The 17,940-nt window shown below is 38.6% G+C and overlaps 1 protein-coding gene across 4 annotated transcripts in view; it reads right to left on the reverse strand.

Annotated features, from left to right (window-relative positions):
• The window catches only part of PTPRZ1 (protein tyrosine phosphatase receptor type Z1), a 171,224-nt gene that overhangs the window by 31,399 nt on the left and 121,885 nt on the right, over positions 1 to 17,940 (reverse strand). For 2 of the 4 annotated variants that reach the window (XM_032401688.1, XM_032401687.1), the window contains exons 12-13: positions 11,952 to 15,546; positions 7,222 to 7,366 (exon numbers count right to left, since the gene is read on the reverse strand). In XM_032401688.1, coding sequence (XP_032257579.1) covers positions 7,222 to 7,366; positions 11,952 to 15,546 — 3,740 coding nt within the window. The remainder of the gene's footprint in view (positions 1 to 7,221; positions 7,367 to 11,951; positions 15,547 to 17,940) is intronic. The other 2 variants (XM_032401690.1, XM_032401689.1) reach the window with 1 other exon arrangement.

The following is a 17,940-nucleotide window of genomic DNA, read 5'->3' on the forward strand; positions in this document are numbered from 1 at the left end:
GAGTGGAAAAAATCATGTCCAAAGCTCTTTTCACTCAATATTTAAGTGACCATACCTTTCTGAGCATATTCAGCATATGCTAGCAAAAGGTAGCTACGACTATGTAGAAATGTAATTCCACAGTGGTAATATTTTGATGAAAAAGGAAGACAGCTTTATCCTGAGTATGATAATGCAGTAATGACAGAACGAAGTGAGGAAATAATGAGCATATAACCAAGACCAGGCGTGATTTTCTTTCCAACAGATGCTAGTCTTGTTGATGAGGGTTTTGAGAATGAATATATTTGGAATCAACGACAGCTATGACCTACAATGTCACCTGAATCTATTTTCATTCAGATAATAAGAGTAACATCTGGTAAGAGCACACCACAAACTATTGAGAAGAGCAAAGAACCAACTGCTGCTTTAAACTAATGCAAACCATACTTAATTAAAAAAATTTAGATAATTAAAACTGCTAATGACACTCTTTGATGTGGGTCATTTAATTTATTTGAAATTTTATTCATGAGCGGTTAGGCTTAAATAAAAATATCTGTTTGGGTAAAAATGCCAATCTCATTTTCAATTTAAGATTCAAGCTACAAGATACTTATTCTAATGAGCTTTAACATAACATTTGTTCTTATAGGACACACCTCAATTGTAAAATTCCTTCAGTAAACAGTTCGCTGCATAAAATTCTTCAGTGGCCTCCCCGTGGAATGAGAATGATATTCAATTATTTCAGCAAGGGCTATAAGACCCTCCATGACCTGGTCCCCCACCTACATCAGGGGTGTCCTCTCCTAGGATCCCCTACTACTAAGCTCAGGCCCACGCTGGTCTTCTGTTCCTCCTTCCAAGAGGCCCCATCAGTTCAACTTGGGGCTTTGGCTCTTGACATTCCTTCTGGCCACCTGCTTCTTTCCCATCATTTTTGCACTGGCTCAAATGCCACTTCCTGTGACAGTCCTTCCCTGATCACGTTGCTAAAAGTACTAGCTCATCCCACCAAGTCACTATTATAGTCCCTTTTATCAGCTTTGTGTCACTTACCACTTTCCGAAATTCTTTACTTATATATTTGTCTTACATGGTTTTAGTTGCCCTCATCAGAATCTAAGCCCCACGAAGGCAAGGGGCTTTGTCTAAACACAGTGTTAGTCCTCAGTGCAAAGAGCAATGGTAGGGGCCCCAAAATATTTGTTCAAGGAATTCACTGCTGTAAGTATGAGTAGTATAAAATTATATAGTTTATTTGTAACCTTAATGTCACAAGCAAAAAAAAAAAACAAAAAAAATCCAAAAGCAATGATGTGCATAGTGAAGATCAACCCTCTGCTGTGATCATATAAGCCTTTGATAAGAGGACACAGATAATCAAGAGAACACAAGAATGTCTTCAAGAGAGAACAGGTGGTGTAGGAGGAAGATGAATGGATATGGAATCAAGCGTCAGAGCGACCTGAGCTAGGTCCACATCCTGGAAAGCGGAAAGAGTACAGCAGACTATGAATGAGGGGAGGGCTGAGGGCCACAGGTCTCATGATAAAGAAACCACCCAACTGAGAGTCTACATTTGAGCACAACTGAAACCGGACTGGAGCAGAAACTACCGGGGGAGTTTGGTTTATTTGTGCAAACGCAGATGTAGCAGGTCCTGCCACATGGATAGGAAAACACTGGGCTTGCTACTTCTTTTAAAATCACAGTTAAATCTCTTTGATTCCTCTAAAATGTGGTTACACAAACTGGTAAAAGTGTTTCTGTTTATTTTTCAATGAATCTTAAAGTTGTAAAATGTCTTAAGGGACCTAGTGCAAGATTGCAACAGATAAAGAATCTCTCTGACATATAAAGATTGTCTCCGGTGACAAGGACCTCATTCCTTTATGAATCATCCTTAGTTGCTAGATATTTCTTTCTCATACCAACTGAAAACTCATTCTAAGTACCTCTAAGTGGTACCCAAAGTGGAGGCCTTTTCGTTACACTGTTATGCTTCTTACTGTTGATATTTTTTTGCTATCAAGCCAAAAATGTGATCTCCCTGTTACATTGATATATCGGCTCAATTTCTGTACTTGACAGATTTTTAGATACTGGTACCCAAGATCTTCCAGTACTTAAATGCTACCTAGCTACGGCCCTCACCTGTTTTGACTTTCTCCTTGAAGTTTATACTCCAATAATACAAACAAGTTGCAGATCACTGAACATGCCTTGTCCCGTCCTCACTCACTATTTCTCCTCCCTGCTTTAATCATGGTTCTCCTGACCAAAATGCCTCACTTATGAATATGCCAGGCAAACACTATCCTCCTTAAAGACAGGTCGGAGGTATCTTCTCTGTGATAAAGCCTCTCATTCCTAAGTAGCCTCTAGCATTCTAGTTTCTCTCTTTTCACTGCACCCCCACCCAACACAAACTTCCATGCCTTTACAAAGACTGTTTTGAAATATATGGTTAATTAATCCAAGGATGACCTTCACTTCCTGAACTCTATTCTACATAATTTTAAATATTTTTTTTATTAATTGTTAGTTAGGGTTATTATTTTGCAATATATTTGTTTTGTGCCTATATTCTCATTACATTTTTAAATGTCTTTTGATTTATATAAACCCAACTCTGAATGTAGTGCCAAGAATACAATAGGTGTTAAATGTTGAATGATTAGATGGATTTCCAGGAGTAACTAAATTCCACTAACCATAGGTTATTCAGCTGCATCCTAGACTTCTTGCCTACCTGAGCCCCAAATGGGATAACTTAAAATCTCAAAACATTTGGGAGGGAGAGGTGAAATATATATATCTAGAGTAAAAGATGGATGGATGGATGGGTAGAGAGAGGATGGGTCTAAGAAAATGGGAAGAAGGCAGCACCTCACGGAACAGAAAAAGGTAAATTAAAACTTATTGGTATTAGGGTTTAGTATGTTTAATATTCACTGTAGGATCTGGGTAAATACGAACTCTACTCTTTTTAGTTATGTAAGCAAATATTTGTTGGTCTAGCAAATAAGTGGTCCAAAGGCATTACTTGTATTAACAAGCAACAAAAGAATGTTATAAAATCATACCAAAAAACTTGCAAGTGGGAAAAGTTAAAATAGCGTGGGATCAATTCTTGATGAAAGTAATAATATATTGCTCAGTATATTTTATAGGGCAGTTTTACCTAGGAAGTGACATTCTACTAGAGGCAGAATGGTACTGGGAAGCCTCCATTCTGGGTTGGTGGCTTATCCTTAGTGACTCATAAATTTGAACGTAAGATCAAGAGAAAACTCATATTGCTTTTCTTCCCACTCCCCAAAGCCAAAACAACTGTCTATGTAAAGTTCTTTTCTATACTGCTTTTGATGAAGTGCTATTTTGTTGATTATACCTTTGGTGTTTTTCAGGTTTCAACTCTTAAAAAAGCTCTCAAAAGTTTGCCCTTTGTCTTCTTTAAAAAGAACTTTTTTGAAAATCTTCCATATTGAAGTCATTTTGCAACTTAGAAACTTACGATTTGGCTCATGTAAATTCTGCCTTAAAACATCTGGAAAATAATTTCAAGGCATATTATTTAATGTATGACAAGATTCAATATCTATAGTCCATCTGTTCTGTATAAGCAGTGAATGTCTTCACGTCTATGTGCTAAGTGTTGATAACTATGTCTCTTGCTAATTATCACTCAGCCATGATGAAAAAAGTGATGACTGTTTTAAACTTGTAGACATAGGTCCTATCAATCAATGTTAATCTGATTATTTGATTTACACCTTTTCATCACACTAAGTATTTAGAATTAAAAGCTAGAAATGTGTAATTATTATTCCATTTTTTGGATCCTTATACAAATATAACCATATTCAAAAATTATGCCGCATTCATCACAGAAACCCTAAAGAAGGTCTGACTGCAATCTTAGAGATGATCTAGTGAACCCTCCCCCGAAATGGTAGAGTGAGGAAAAGATGGCTAAGTGACATGCCCAAGACCATAGAACAAATGCCAGGCAGAGCTGGGAAAGGGACCCAGATTTTATCACCCCTAATTTGTTCTGATTTCCTGTTACAACATGCTTTCTCTCAAGGTTTACCCAAAACCTAGGGGACCACCTTGAGTTAGGTAAGAGACAAAAGAAATGACTCATTATATCACTTTACAATTATTTTTTTCTCCTAAGAAATTAGGTTAGAAAAACATTTAAATATATCAGCTTGGAAAAACTCATAAGGACTGCGTTACTATTAGGACTTTTGTGGGTATGCCATTCTGTTTTTGAATCTTTCCACAGGCTGTTCTTTCCACAAAGGTCTAAAAGGTTTTCATCCTGGCTAGTGAAATCATATGGGTCTACACCAGAATTTGAATATCTCACAAAAACCTTGAAGAATGCACTAACATTGTCATTTTCTGTCACCAACTAATACCCCTGGGGTATTACTGATCTAAAAAGTTACATTTTGAAGTGAATTAATTTCAAATGGATGTGAGAAGGACAGATATGTTAAATTTTAAATGGCTAAGTAAAAGAGTGACAGATTTTATCAGACTGTTCGATAGACAGATATAAAATACATACATAAAATCATCAGAGTACTCATATTTTAAGCTAATGCACTCTGAATTCAAGGTACACAAAGTGTTATTTGTGAGGAAAAGAGAAACATCTTGTTGGTGAAGGTCAACTTAATATTTTTCAACTGGTAATTTCTATCTTTTTTCTGCACATTTTACAGGTGAGATGACCCATTATTAATAGAATATAAAAACCATTACAGGGGCGCCTGGGTGGCTCTTGGTTGGTTAAGCGACTGCCTTTGGCTCAGGTCATGATCCTGGAGTCCCAGGATCGAGTCCTGCATCAGTCTCCCTGCTCAGCGGAGAATCTGCTTCTCCCTCTCACCCTCCCCCTTCTCATGCTCTCTCTCTCTCATTCTCTCTCTCTCCAATAAATAAATAAAATCTTTTAAAAAATAAAAAAATAAAAACCATTACAGATTTTAATTTTCCATGAAATATCAAATCATATTAAATAAGACACTTCCAAATTTGCAAAAAATAAACTTGAAATATTAAGTAAAAAAGATTAAAATTCTCATTCTAATTATTTCAATATTATAACTGTAAACCATCTGACATTGTTATTGGAAATTTATTCTAACACCATTTTTTATGAAGTACAATTTGGGTTTATTTTCCATCTTATTTTTAAAAAATTAACTCTAATTCCAATTAATTTCAAAAATTGGTTTGGCAGGGAAAATCAGATTAGAAACCAGGAATCTGAACAAACACAAAATCAATGTTGGTAAAAAGTTTGGCCAACAAACCCAGGGGGAGTAGGGAGAAAAGCAATATGAATTCTTTTTTTTTTTTTTTTAAGATTTTATTTATTTATTTGAGAGAGAGAATGAGAAAGAGAAAGAGAGCACATGAGAGGGGGGAGGGTCAGAGGGAGAAGCAGACTCCCTACTGAGCAGGGAGCCCGATGCGGGACTCGATCCTGGGGACTCCAGGATCATGACCTGAGCCGAAGGCAGTCGCTCAACAAACTGAGCTACCCAGGCGCCCCTCAATATGAATTCTTGTTGAGCAAACATTTATGGGTTGTGTACTGGGTTCATGCTACTCTGCTGAGCATGGAATCTTCTGTAAAAAAGTCATTGGCAATTAAAGGAATCAGTGAAGAAAGCAGCTTTGTTTGCATCGTGTTATGGACAAAACAGACACCCAGCTCATGTATGATAACAAAAGTATGATCTGTTCTCTGTCCTCTGCGGTTTACTCTTTTCTGTAAAAGCAGTCGGATATGAAACACAGCTTGTCATGAAAACATTCTACCTTAGTCAACCAATGTCCAAACATGCAACTGTGGGCTCCAGACCTCACTGTCTCAGACACACCCAGCTGCCCCCTGCTTCCCATTCTTCCCGCCTGCTGTGTCCCTGCCTGGAAGGCTGGTCTCTGGTCTCCTTTATCTCTACTTTCTGAATCTTATCCAGCTAAGCCCTACATCTTACACTTACTCTGTCATCTTGGCCTATCAAGATCCCTTGTTCTCTGACCCTGTTACCATTAGCGATTTCTGTTGTCATATGTAAACTTTTATATAGTATGTTATAAATTTTTCATGGGAAATTCTCAATAAGCATAAATTTCTCAGCCATCGTGACTTCATTCATTTGTTCACTCACTCACTCATTCATTCATTCATTCTTTTTTGATATTTTCCATAGTAGTCAACATAGTACTACACACATGGGAAATAGTCCATAAACATGATAAATATTTTTGAGTAAACTGAGAGAATATACTTTAAGATAACACATAAAGAGTGGTCATATGAACTTATAGGAAGATGTTGCTTAAAAAAAGGAATTAATTATAAAGCTTCTGAACAAAATTCTCTTTTAAAACAAAGGAAGAAATTACTAAGCTATGATTTCTTATATCGTCATAAAGTTTTTGTTTTCCTAGATACAGTTATAATAGTTATACTGACTTACATTGTTTCCCCAGTAAACTCCCTAATTTGCAGTGTGTTCTGCTTGCTATGGGACAGGAAGCTTAGGATGGATGCAATTTTCTTTGTCCTTTAAAAGTCTTAATAGGCTATTGATGACAGCAAAGCTATATTTCATCCTCAAGGCAAATTATAATTAATTTTAAAGTCCTATGCATCTTAATACAGTCATCAACTTTATTTCCTCATCATATCCACATTTTAATTGCTTGATTTTTACACTTATGTATGGGTTATCTTTTTTTTGTTATCAGTATGCCGTCGATGTGCAGCTTGTATAAAACCCACTATTACAAATAAACTCTGTTTTTACTATATCAAAAATTATGTTTTCCGAAACAGTAACTTTTGAAATTGTAACAGCTGGAGCATTTAAGCTGAGAAGCTTAGATTTACGTTAAATGCTATGATAATGTTTGAATGTTAATGAGATTAATATCAAAGTACGCTGTCAAAATACTGTATTAAATATTAACTGAAGCCGGAATTCCTCCATTTTAACTTTAATTGTTTCATTGAAGTATGAAGAACAATCAAATCTTGTATTGTTATGTCTTTGGATTTACAAAATCACCTTATTTATGGCTAAATTAATGGTAGCTCTCAAGTAAAATGAATTTTGAATACGCTTTGAAGAGCTTTCAGGTAAATAACAGGCAGAATCTAAGCTTTATGAAACACACGTCTAAAACAAGCACTCAACTTACCTCCAGTAGATGAGAATACCCACAAGAACCACTAGACAGATAAAAGTCAGGGCTGACACGATCACGAGGGGTATAACTGCCTTCTTCTCGGATTCCAACCCCTCAGCTAGACCAATACGAGACTCATGGCTACTATTACTGGCCTCTGTAGTCGGAGAAAATTGAGAGAGTTGATATTTAAGCTTAAGAATAAGTCACAACATTTTTCAACTGAGTAAGTGCAACCTTCATTGCCGGTGCTTACCTTTACAATTTCAAATCTATGATACAAAGAATGTCTACGATTACAAGCCAATTTAAGTAAAACAAAGTTTAAAAAGTAAGGCAGGCTATCCGAGCAGAGATCAGTACAGGTGTTGTGGCAAGAAATGAGCATAACACTGCCTTGAAAAGCTTGCTAAAAGGAAAACAGAAGTATTAAAATAAAAAAACTACCCAGTTTTTAAATAAAATGATCAGGAAAAACAATGCTACTTACTGTACCATATATAATCTTGATTTTCCAAACTTAATTTTAATAAGATGTTTCTAATTCTGCAATTAAATAAGTAGCTAGGAGCAATTAAAAATTCCATAAAGAGGGAAGGTTAGGATAACCCTTCTTACATTAGGATAACCATTCAACCCAGAAAACTATTAAAAATTTAAATGTAGGTTGCTTTTAAAGTGTTACTTTGAATGCCCTTCTTATCAACTATTTTTCTCTACCAAAAATAAAAATACTATTGCATGCGAACTGAAGGAATACATAGATCGAAGGAATTCTTTTCAAATATGCAAGTGTAAATTATGGAGAAGTTTAACTTCTGTCTTTGGATTAATTTTGAAAGATGGCAAGTGACTATTTTTGTCACCAGTTAGGTGCATTATCACCTTAGCACTTTCAAAATCATTGCAACTGGCGCCATTCTTCCAAGTTGCTCAAAAGAGTCTCAGAACTTCAGGGTATCTGGGGCCGGTCACAATGCTTCCCTTCTCCTTTGAAGTGTGTGCATTGGGGAACCAACCCAACTGGACATCAGAACTGCTCTGCCAAAGTAAGAGCTCTTAGTGTGTGCCTGCAGAAATTCTGGAAGAACTACATCCAAGTTCTCCCATGAGAGTCTACACTGTGTTCTAGACTCCCGGCACATTAGGTGCTTTATATACCAAGCATCTTACTTTAGTGATAGGACACAAAGGGAAATCGGTTTAATTTCAAGATTGAAGAATACATTTGAGAGTAACAAATTCATAAATGCAGCCCTAAAGTAAGTATATCTAACGGCAGAGAACTTAAGTCCACATTTTGTCTATTAAAACGATTGTTACCTAAATGGAAATTTTGTGGCTAAACAATGAAGTAATCCACTTAGAAAAGTCCCGAGTACCTAGAAATTACAAATGGTGGTTAATATCATTATCTGTATCAGTCACTCTTGAAATGTCGTTCCCAGAATATCAGCATTGGCATAGCCTGGAACTTGTTAGAAATGCCAGTTTTGGGCCCCATGCCAACCATCACAAAGCTGCTGAACAGAAACTCTGTAGGTAAGGCCTAGCAATCTGTGTTTTAACAAGTCTTCCAGGTGATTTTGATCCACATTCATGTCTGAAAACCAATAATGTACATTAATTTATATACAAAGTGAGCTTATATAATAATACCAGTCTTCAGTGACCACAAATATTTATACAAATATGTATATAGGTGTATATGTATATATATGTATGTATGTAGATACATACATATCTCATTTATATATATGTATTGCATACATATATATGAGATATGTCTGATCATATATATAAGATATATAACACATAAAGCACGTAACAAATTACCATACATATCACACACACTATACACACATGCACACATATATAATCTTGTAATACAGATTTTACTCATAAGTTCTCTGTGGGGTCTGATTTTAAAATAAACGTTTTCGTTGAGGAGTTAGAATGATAAATCCATGGTAATCACATATTATGAAACCCAGGTATTTTATTCAAGACGAGATACCACATGAAAGTATAGATAATCAGGGGCCCCTGTCTGGCTCAGTCAGTAGAGTATGCAACTCTTGATGTCGGGGTCATGAGTTGAAGCCCCAGGTTGGGTGCAGAGATTACCTTAAAAAGTAAATAAATAAATAAATAAATAAATAAATAAATAAATGAATAAAATATCCCCCCCAAATTCAAAAAAATATATTTATAAAAAAAGGAAGTACAATCAACTGGTTGCTTTACATACTGTAATGGGGAACAACCAGTTGTATTGATCTTTATATTCATTAGTTGAGACTAAAATATCTATTTCAATATGGTCCAGTAGTGTATATGAGCTACTTAAATAAGACAAGAATCTACCAATAGATGATCAGTAGACAAAGTTAAGATTAATACTTGAAAATACATTTTTAGAATAAAACAGTATACTTTTGGTATTACAAATTAAGCATTATGTATATTTTATTGTCCTCAATAATGAAAGCATAGTCTCCAAGAGACAGACACCAATAACACATGATTCCAGCCTCAGTTTTGTGTTGACTCCCTACCTGACCTGAATCAAGTAATTTAGTATCTCTGGGTCTCAGTTTATGCATTCATAAATTGCAGATACTAATTTTGCCTTATCTATTTTGTTTTAGGGAACATGTCTTATAAATTATTCTACATTCTAGAAGTACATAATAAAATAATAAGTTTCAGAATTAGTCTGTATGCATTTGATAAAGAGCCATATTCAATTACTTTGTAAGACAGAGTACATATGATTTTTTGTAGATACAGTTTTAAAAGCAGGCAAGAATTCTTCCCTAATCTTGTTTGATCTTACTCCATTAATTACGTTACCTGATGATATTGGAAGTTATATTCCTACTGTTTTCTCCTCTGAGTGGGAGAACATACTCTTAATAATTAATCAAATTAGTGCAATGATAAGAAATTGCTAAGTTTTAATTCATAATTCTAGATTTGGCATTTTGCAATATATATATAGTTTCCCCATAAGAGCATAATCTGGCAAGAACATGCTGATAATGTCACTACCTAGTAAGATAGAAAAAAAAGGGATGAATTCCTGATATGTCTTTAAAATAAATCTAATAAAAATAAAAAAAACCCTGAAATTTAATTGAAGCCAGATAACAATTCATATACATGGCAACACTAATGAATATAGTGACCTGCGGATTCATTATTCATTCTCACATATCAGAGTTTGTTTAAACTGGAATGCGAATGTTAAATAGGTATCAAGTCAGAATGTAGAAAAACTTCTCTATCAAAATGTACAAACTTTTAATTGCTGCTGCACTGACTGAAGGAAAAATATACAACTAATTCAAAGGATGGAAATAACAAAGAGAAAAAATACCCTGATGAGACTGGTATCTATGATCTGGCTTATAAATATCTGCTTTTATGCAATAAGATTGCAAGCTGTTACCTTAACCTACCTTTTGACTTACTACGTTAACATTTAAATATTATCATTGTTAATTTCAAAAAAAAATGCCTTAAAATTTAATAAAAGCAAATTATAAAATTCTTATGATCAAGGCAATGAAATTATCTAGTATTTCATATGCCTAATGGTACTGAATTTCCCTTTTCTCCCCACTGGCATTTAAAATTTTTTTTTTTTTTTTTTTTTTTAAGATTTTATTTATTTGTGAGAGAGACAATGAGAGACAGAGAGCATGAGAGGGAGGAGGGTCAGAGGGAGAAGCAGACTCCCTGTTGAGCAGGGAGCCTGATGTGGGACTCGATCCCGAGACTCCAGGATCATGACCTGAGCCGAAGGCAGTCGCTTAACCAACTGAGCCACCCAGGCGCCCCTCCCCACTGGCATTTAAAGCAAACATCTGTATTATATATGTTGCAAGTAATCTACTTGAAGAAACATCTGGCCAATAAACTAATTTGCATAAAATACATTAACAAATGAAATGCATGTCTACAGAAAATGTTCTAGTGTTTTACATCTTGTCATACAATACCTATACATACTCTGCATATTAATGACCATTATCTAACTTCTTAAAAAGGTGTATAACCACAAGTACAAAGTAGAATGTGTCTTGTTAGTTCACACTGCCCTCTTTAGGCAACATTAAGGTAATCAAACAAAGACAACTTAAAAAAATTAAAAGCTTCTTTAAAACAAAACAAAACAAATCTTACCATTAACTCTCAAAACTCAGCAATAGAACTTTTTGTAAAGCTCCCCAGGCTGATGTGGATGTGCAAATTATCATATCTTTTCCATGGGGTGGGTCAGAGAGGTGTTTATAACATATTACGTACCAGAGTTTTAATAATCCATTTTATAATTCAGTGAAATTAGATTACAACTTATTTTAGAACATAAGTGAATATAAAAATTAAAACTGCCTAAAAACAGCACACTCCAATCTATCATTTAAAAAGCAGTATACTAAAAATGCATTACGCACACATAATTGCTCCCACATGTAACTGGCATCTTGTAGAATATGGAAAAATTGACAATAAATAAGAAACGTTTTATCTATCCACTAACCAAAACGTGTTGAATATTCATTTGAAATAATGACTAAAATCATACTTTAAAAACTGTAAATGGATCTGCTGAGTGTCTTGATTAAAAAACAAAATGATGTGCCACTTCACCAAATTTCTCCTTCCATGATTTTTCTATTTTTTGAGGAAGAAAACCACCACACCTCGGTCTATCTCTTGGATCCGTAACTAACCTGCCTCTGAAATGTTGAATACTTCTGAGTGCCTGCTAGTAAGAGTTGGTGTTGAGGACTGTGGGGATCCAGGAGTTATTTCTGAGTCAACTGCTTCCAGGACCCCATCAACATCTCTTTCATTAACGTCTGGAAAACTGAAATCTGTGGAAGTCTCGTTATCATTCGGGTTATCTGAGAGAGCCTGCCCTGATCCGCTCTCTTCATCACTTGCAACAGCTGCCCATGCTCCAGATTCTGGAGTGAAAGGAAGCAGGGCATCACCAGTCTGAACGTCATTGTGCTGTTTTCCACCACTGGGCTTTTGGGGTGGCACATTTGCTGGTGGTGATTTATCGGGACTTCTGTCCATATCGGTCTGACCGGCTGATACGACACCTGTGACGTTATTTTCTTCTTCAGAATTTTCAGATAGTGAATATGAGGTTGGGTTGTTCTGATCCACAAGATTATTCTCTTGGGTGTCTGAATCATTCATTACCTTTTCCTGCGATTCTCTATAGGAGGAGCATGACATGCACTTATTTATGGATAAGCCATCTCTATCTCTGTCATCATCATCATCATCATCATCATCATCAATATCACCATCGTCACCACCACCCACTAAATCAGCATCGGATCTGGCACTCTGAATCAGCTCAGAAGTTGTTCTAGAGGGAAACAGCAACCTGGTTGTGGGGACAGAACCATCTTTGTCGGGAGAAACCGCTGTAACGGAAACATGCACATTTCCTAAAGGAACAGACTGATCGGCAGTTACGGGTGTATCAGAAACAACTGCTGGGATACCAGCAAATACCTCATCAGTGAGAGACCCCTGGGTTGAGGTGAAAACTTCATCGGAAAACATGAGCTGATTTATAAGCGTATTTGGTGGCACATCAATAGATAAAACAGGAGTAGCAAACGCATGCCTTCCTTTCGGGGGAAAGGCCTGGTTAATCTCCAAATTGGCAGTTGGGAACAACTCGTCATTACTGCGCAGTGAAGGTACCACTTGCTGGGAACTTTTGCTTTTAAGCAAAACTGGTTCAAAGTATTTCTCACTTGCGTAAGAAATGGTTAAACCTTGAAGTGAAGCAGCGTGCGCGTTCGAAGCAGGCGATACCTCGACAACTGGTACAGATGAAGCGAGCAGCGTGTTCTCCCTCGAAGCAGAGTTTGAGGCCAGGAGATGCAATCCTGTAGAACTAAGGGGATCACCCTTGGGGGTTTCAACCGATATTGGCTCGTTAGGCACGGGTGGAAGAGCAGTTTTAAGCAATGTGTCAACGTCAGAAGCCTGAAAGGAGGGCTGCAGCAATACTTCAGTATTAAAAGAAGCTGAGGGCTCATAAAAGAAGAGCTGAGTTGAAGGAGCTAACATTTCACTAGAAGCAGGGTCAGAGGAGGCTGGCTCTGAGCTCGCACTAAGCACAGGTCTAAGCGAAGTGTCACCGAACGCTTGAGATACGGAGTGTGCAGGCTCAACTGAAAAGGTATTCTCTGGAGCTTGACTAATCTCATCATCAAAAACCTTAGTGGCAGGAGGAGCGAGAGACCCTGGCAACGTGCCCTTTGTGCTAGAAAAGGAAACGGGGGATTCTGGTAAAGACGTGTTCAACTTATTTACAGTATCGTACAGGTCGGGCAGGACTGTGCTTTCCGAACGGTAAACCATCTCACTGAAAGAAGAAATTTGCAGTTCAGTCTCATTTCCATATATTATGTCACTTTTAGAAAGCGGCTTATTCTCATCACCAAACACAGATGTTGTATATGTAAATTCAGCTACAGAAACAGGTGAAGAAATGTTAAGGGCTGTCAGACCATCTGTGTCAGGTAAAAGAAATTCACCATCAGAGGAGGCTCCAGACCACTCCCCATCCCCAGAGAGGCCAGGAGGCGGCGGCAGCCGTGATGCGATCGGGGTTATTACCGAAGACGGAGGCACCGGAATGTGGCTAGGGCTGCTAAACAAGGGAGCCGGAGGAGCTACACCCACAGAACCATGCACGGGGATTGCAGAACTGTAGGGAACAGTGAAGAAGTGCTGGGAGCCCTCATTACTAGGTAAGGCATAGGAAGGTTCAGGCCCTGAAGAACGTGCATGCATCATGACATCACTGCTGGGTGGTTCAACTTGAGAAAACATAAGCGTTTTATAAAGGACACCAGATTCACTACCACCAAATTCCAATGTCTCTGAAGCAGCATGAGTAGTGGGCTGATGTGACGTCACATCAGAATATTGAGCCAGGCCGGCCTCTAATAGCAAATCACCCCCAGCCACTGGCAGAGAAGCATGCAGGGACAGCTTATCACTCTCAACAGCTGAAGTAGCTTGTGGAAGGATCTGAGAAACTGTATACAGATGGTGAAACGATTCACTACTGAAGGAAGCAGAGGAAAATGGAAGCAAAGGTGCACCATCATAGGAAGACAGGATGGATTCAAATGACACATCGACACTGGGAAATACAGGCGTAGCATGCAAGGCCGAATCACTACTTGAAGCAGCAGGGGTAGTGTTGAGGATCTGATTGTCAAGCAACAAAGGGGTGACTAGAGGAAAGACGTCACTACTGTAGGAAGGTTGAAGAGGTGTCTCACCATTGTACACCGGCTGAGTTGTCTGTGAGCGTTCCGCGGGGACGGTGGGCGCCGAGTCCTGCTGCCCGGAGGATGGAGCAAACGCACGGGGCGTCGCCTCGGTCGGCACGGAGGCAAAGGTAGAATAAGGCGGCAGTTCCAGGTCCGTGGCCGGGGGGCCCTGGGACGCCAGCGGGCCTGGAGCTGACGGCTCAGCGGCCTTGCCGGGGCCATCGATCCGCGTCGCGGTGTCGTTGGTCTGCAGGACGCTCTCCCGGCCCGATGCAGCCTCGGGCTGTGTCGCCGCACCTGCCGCGCTGGCAAACCACACGTTCCCGGCGGCGGAAGGATCCTGCGGAGACTCTTCAGCACCCGACGAGGCTGGCTCTTCGGAAGCATTTCTTGTAGATCCCGGTAGAAGAACGTCATATGTGATTGCCTCCGGGTTTTCTGAAGAAAACACATACCCACGCGATGTGTTCTCAGAGATGAACGGCATAGACGAGGTTGTCGGACTGGAGCCTGAAGAGTCGTCGGCTCCGGTATCGAGCTTGAAACCTGTCAGCAAACTCTCATCCTCACTGATGTCGGTAGACACCTCTTGAGATTCCGTTAGAGCAACTGTGTTTAAAGATTCCACAGTCCCGGTCAAGTTCATCTGTGGGAATCTGAGAATAGTTCTAGAGCTGTCATTCCAAGAGGCTGCCGTGCCCGCCAGAGTGTGCGGTGGCATTGTAGTCACAGTCCGCGAAATCAAAGCAACATCCTTTTGGGGGGCTAATTCAGTGCCTGGTTGGGAAGTGGAATCTAGAGATGTGTTGGGAACATCACCCTTCCCAGAGAATTCACTTCCTCTTGTTGGGGATCGGTTAGTCTTGGCCTCGTTGTATTTAGTCCCTGCGTGATTGTAGTTCGTTGTAGTAGGAATCTGGGGTTCCTTTCTCCTTATTTGGTTTGTGGCACTCTCTCTACCGGGATTCACAACAGTGTCTTCTCCAGTGTCTTTTCCCTCTTCTTCCTCCTTTGAAAAGCAAACAAGATTTAATGGAACATAAGGAGATAAGAAAAAAATGAGTTCTTAATAATATCTTAGACTGCATTATACTGTTAATCTTCACTTGTGGGAACTTTTCCTCCTAAAGCACCATCCCTTAGAAGCCATGCCTCTATCCTTATAACCTTTATCATCCACCTTCTAGGGACACTAATTAAACTTAATGAAAACACCCTATTTATGGCTGCCTTTATTTTAATGCTGTGGAAATAATTAAATTACTAGATACCACAACTTTGAAACAAAGGTGCATTATAATTTATTGATTGATAGTGTTACTTAACATGGTACTTATTTTGTTTTGTGTTTATTTGTTCAGTTCATCTGGCAACTGAATGCGTGTTCTCTCTCTGTCAAATAAATAAGTAAAATCTTAAAAAAAAAAAACAACAAAGATTTTCCATTCAAGACATATGCAGATATTTTTTAATTTTTTTAAATTTTTAAAAATTTTATTTTATTCAAATTCAATGAATTAACACATATTATTATTTTTAAAATATTTTATTTATTTATTTGAGAGAGAGAGTGGAGGGGAGGAGCAGAGGGAGAGGGACAAGCAGACTCCATGCTGAGCACAGAGCCTGATGGGGAGCTTGACCTCAGGACCCTGAGATCATGACCTGAGCCAAAACCAAGAGTCAGACACTTAACCCACTGAGCCAACCAGGTGCCCCCATAGGCAGACATTTTGTTAAAGACAAATTGTCAAGGGGTGCCTGGGTGGCTCAGTCGTTGCGAGTCTGCCTTTGGTCCCAGGTCCTGGAATCGAGCCCTGCATTGAGCTCCCTGCTCCGTGGGAAGCCTGCTTCACCTTCTCCCACTCCCCCTGCTTGTGTTCCCTCTCCTGCTGTGTCTCTCTCTGTCAAATAAATTAAAAAAAAAATCTTAAAAAAAAGAAAAAGACAAATTGTCAAAGTATGCTTCTAGCACTAGTTACTTAATTTTGTATTTTCCCTAGAAACACCATTCAGGTGACCCAGTCTTCCAGGACCGCTTGTCACTGTAATGGCCCAGGAGTGTTCTAGCTAGAGGTCAATCAAGATCCATGTTTTCTGGGTGCCTGGGTGGCTCAGCCATTAAGCGTCTGCCTTCGGCTCAGGTCATGATCCCAGGGTCCTGGGATCGAGCCCTGCATCGGGCTCCCTGCTCGGCGGGAAGCCTGCTTCTCCCTCTCCCACTCCCCCTGCTTGTGTTCCCTCTCTCACTGTGTCTCTCTCTGTCACATAAAGAAATAAAATCTTAAAAAAAAAAAAATCCATGTTCTCTGTGATTTTTTTTTCTTTTTTAACTGTGCATTTTATGTCTAATCATATGCTTAGAAAACTAAACTGCCAAAAGTTTATCAAGATATGGTATTTTTAGTCCACATGGGATATGATTTTGCCAGTTTGCTAGCATTGTCATTTATTAGATCTTTTATTTATTTTTTAAAAAGATTTTATTTATTTGACAGAGAGAGAGAGAGAACACAAGCAGGTGGAGTGGGAGAGGGAGAAGCAGGCTTCCCGCTGAGCAGGGAGCCCGATGTGGGGCTCGATGCGGGGCTTGATCCCAGGACCCTGGGATCATGACCAGAGCCGAAGGCAGACACTTAATGACTCAGCCACCCAGGTGCCCCTTATTAGATCTTTTAAAGTCGTGTACCTTAAAAGAAGAAAATGGACAGAATACAAATTAGTAAGAACTTAACCAATATCAGGAGAAAAAAATCCGAATCTTAAACCATGTTCAGATACCTCTCAGAATCTGATGAAGATGGGGGTGCCTGGGTGGCACAGTTGGTTAAGCGTCCAACTCTTGGTTTTGGCTCAGGCTGTAATCTCAGGGTCATGGGATCGAGCCCCACGCCGGGCTCTGCCCTCAGCTCGGGGTCTGCTTAAGACTCTCTCTCCCTCTCCTTCTGCCCCTCTCCCCCACTGAGCACTCTCTCTCTCTCAAATAAATAAATCAATCTTAAAAAAAAAAAAGGTGATGCAAATAATGCACCATTCATTAATCCTACCTAACCAAATCTTGTTGATCTCTATGAAGTCATATGGCCTCATGCCAACATTTCAAGAAGAACAGATCATTCATGCTCTATGATTACTTCATACATACCTGAAACCACAAATATTTTAATGTATACTCCTTCCTATATTTTCTTATGAAGTTATTGTGAATCTCTCTTCCACTATGGTTTTCAACTGTGTCACACCTGTTATTCTTCACAGCTTCCATTTAGAAAATTTTACTGTAAGGCCTTGATCATGCTGGACATACTTTATCCTTCAAAGTAATGCATTTTTATTTGAAGACAATCTAAGAAACATCCCCCAAACTATTCGTTTCCAAATTCAGTTTTAAAAACCATTACAG

The sequence above is a fragment of the Phoca vitulina genome, unplaced genomic scaffold (genome assembly GCF_004348235.1).
Source record: "Phoca vitulina isolate PV1807 unplaced genomic scaffold, GSC_HSeal_1.0 scaffold4, whole genome shotgun sequence".
Classification (NCBI taxonomy): domain Eukaryota; kingdom Metazoa; phylum Chordata; class Mammalia; order Carnivora; family Phocidae; genus Phoca; species Phoca vitulina.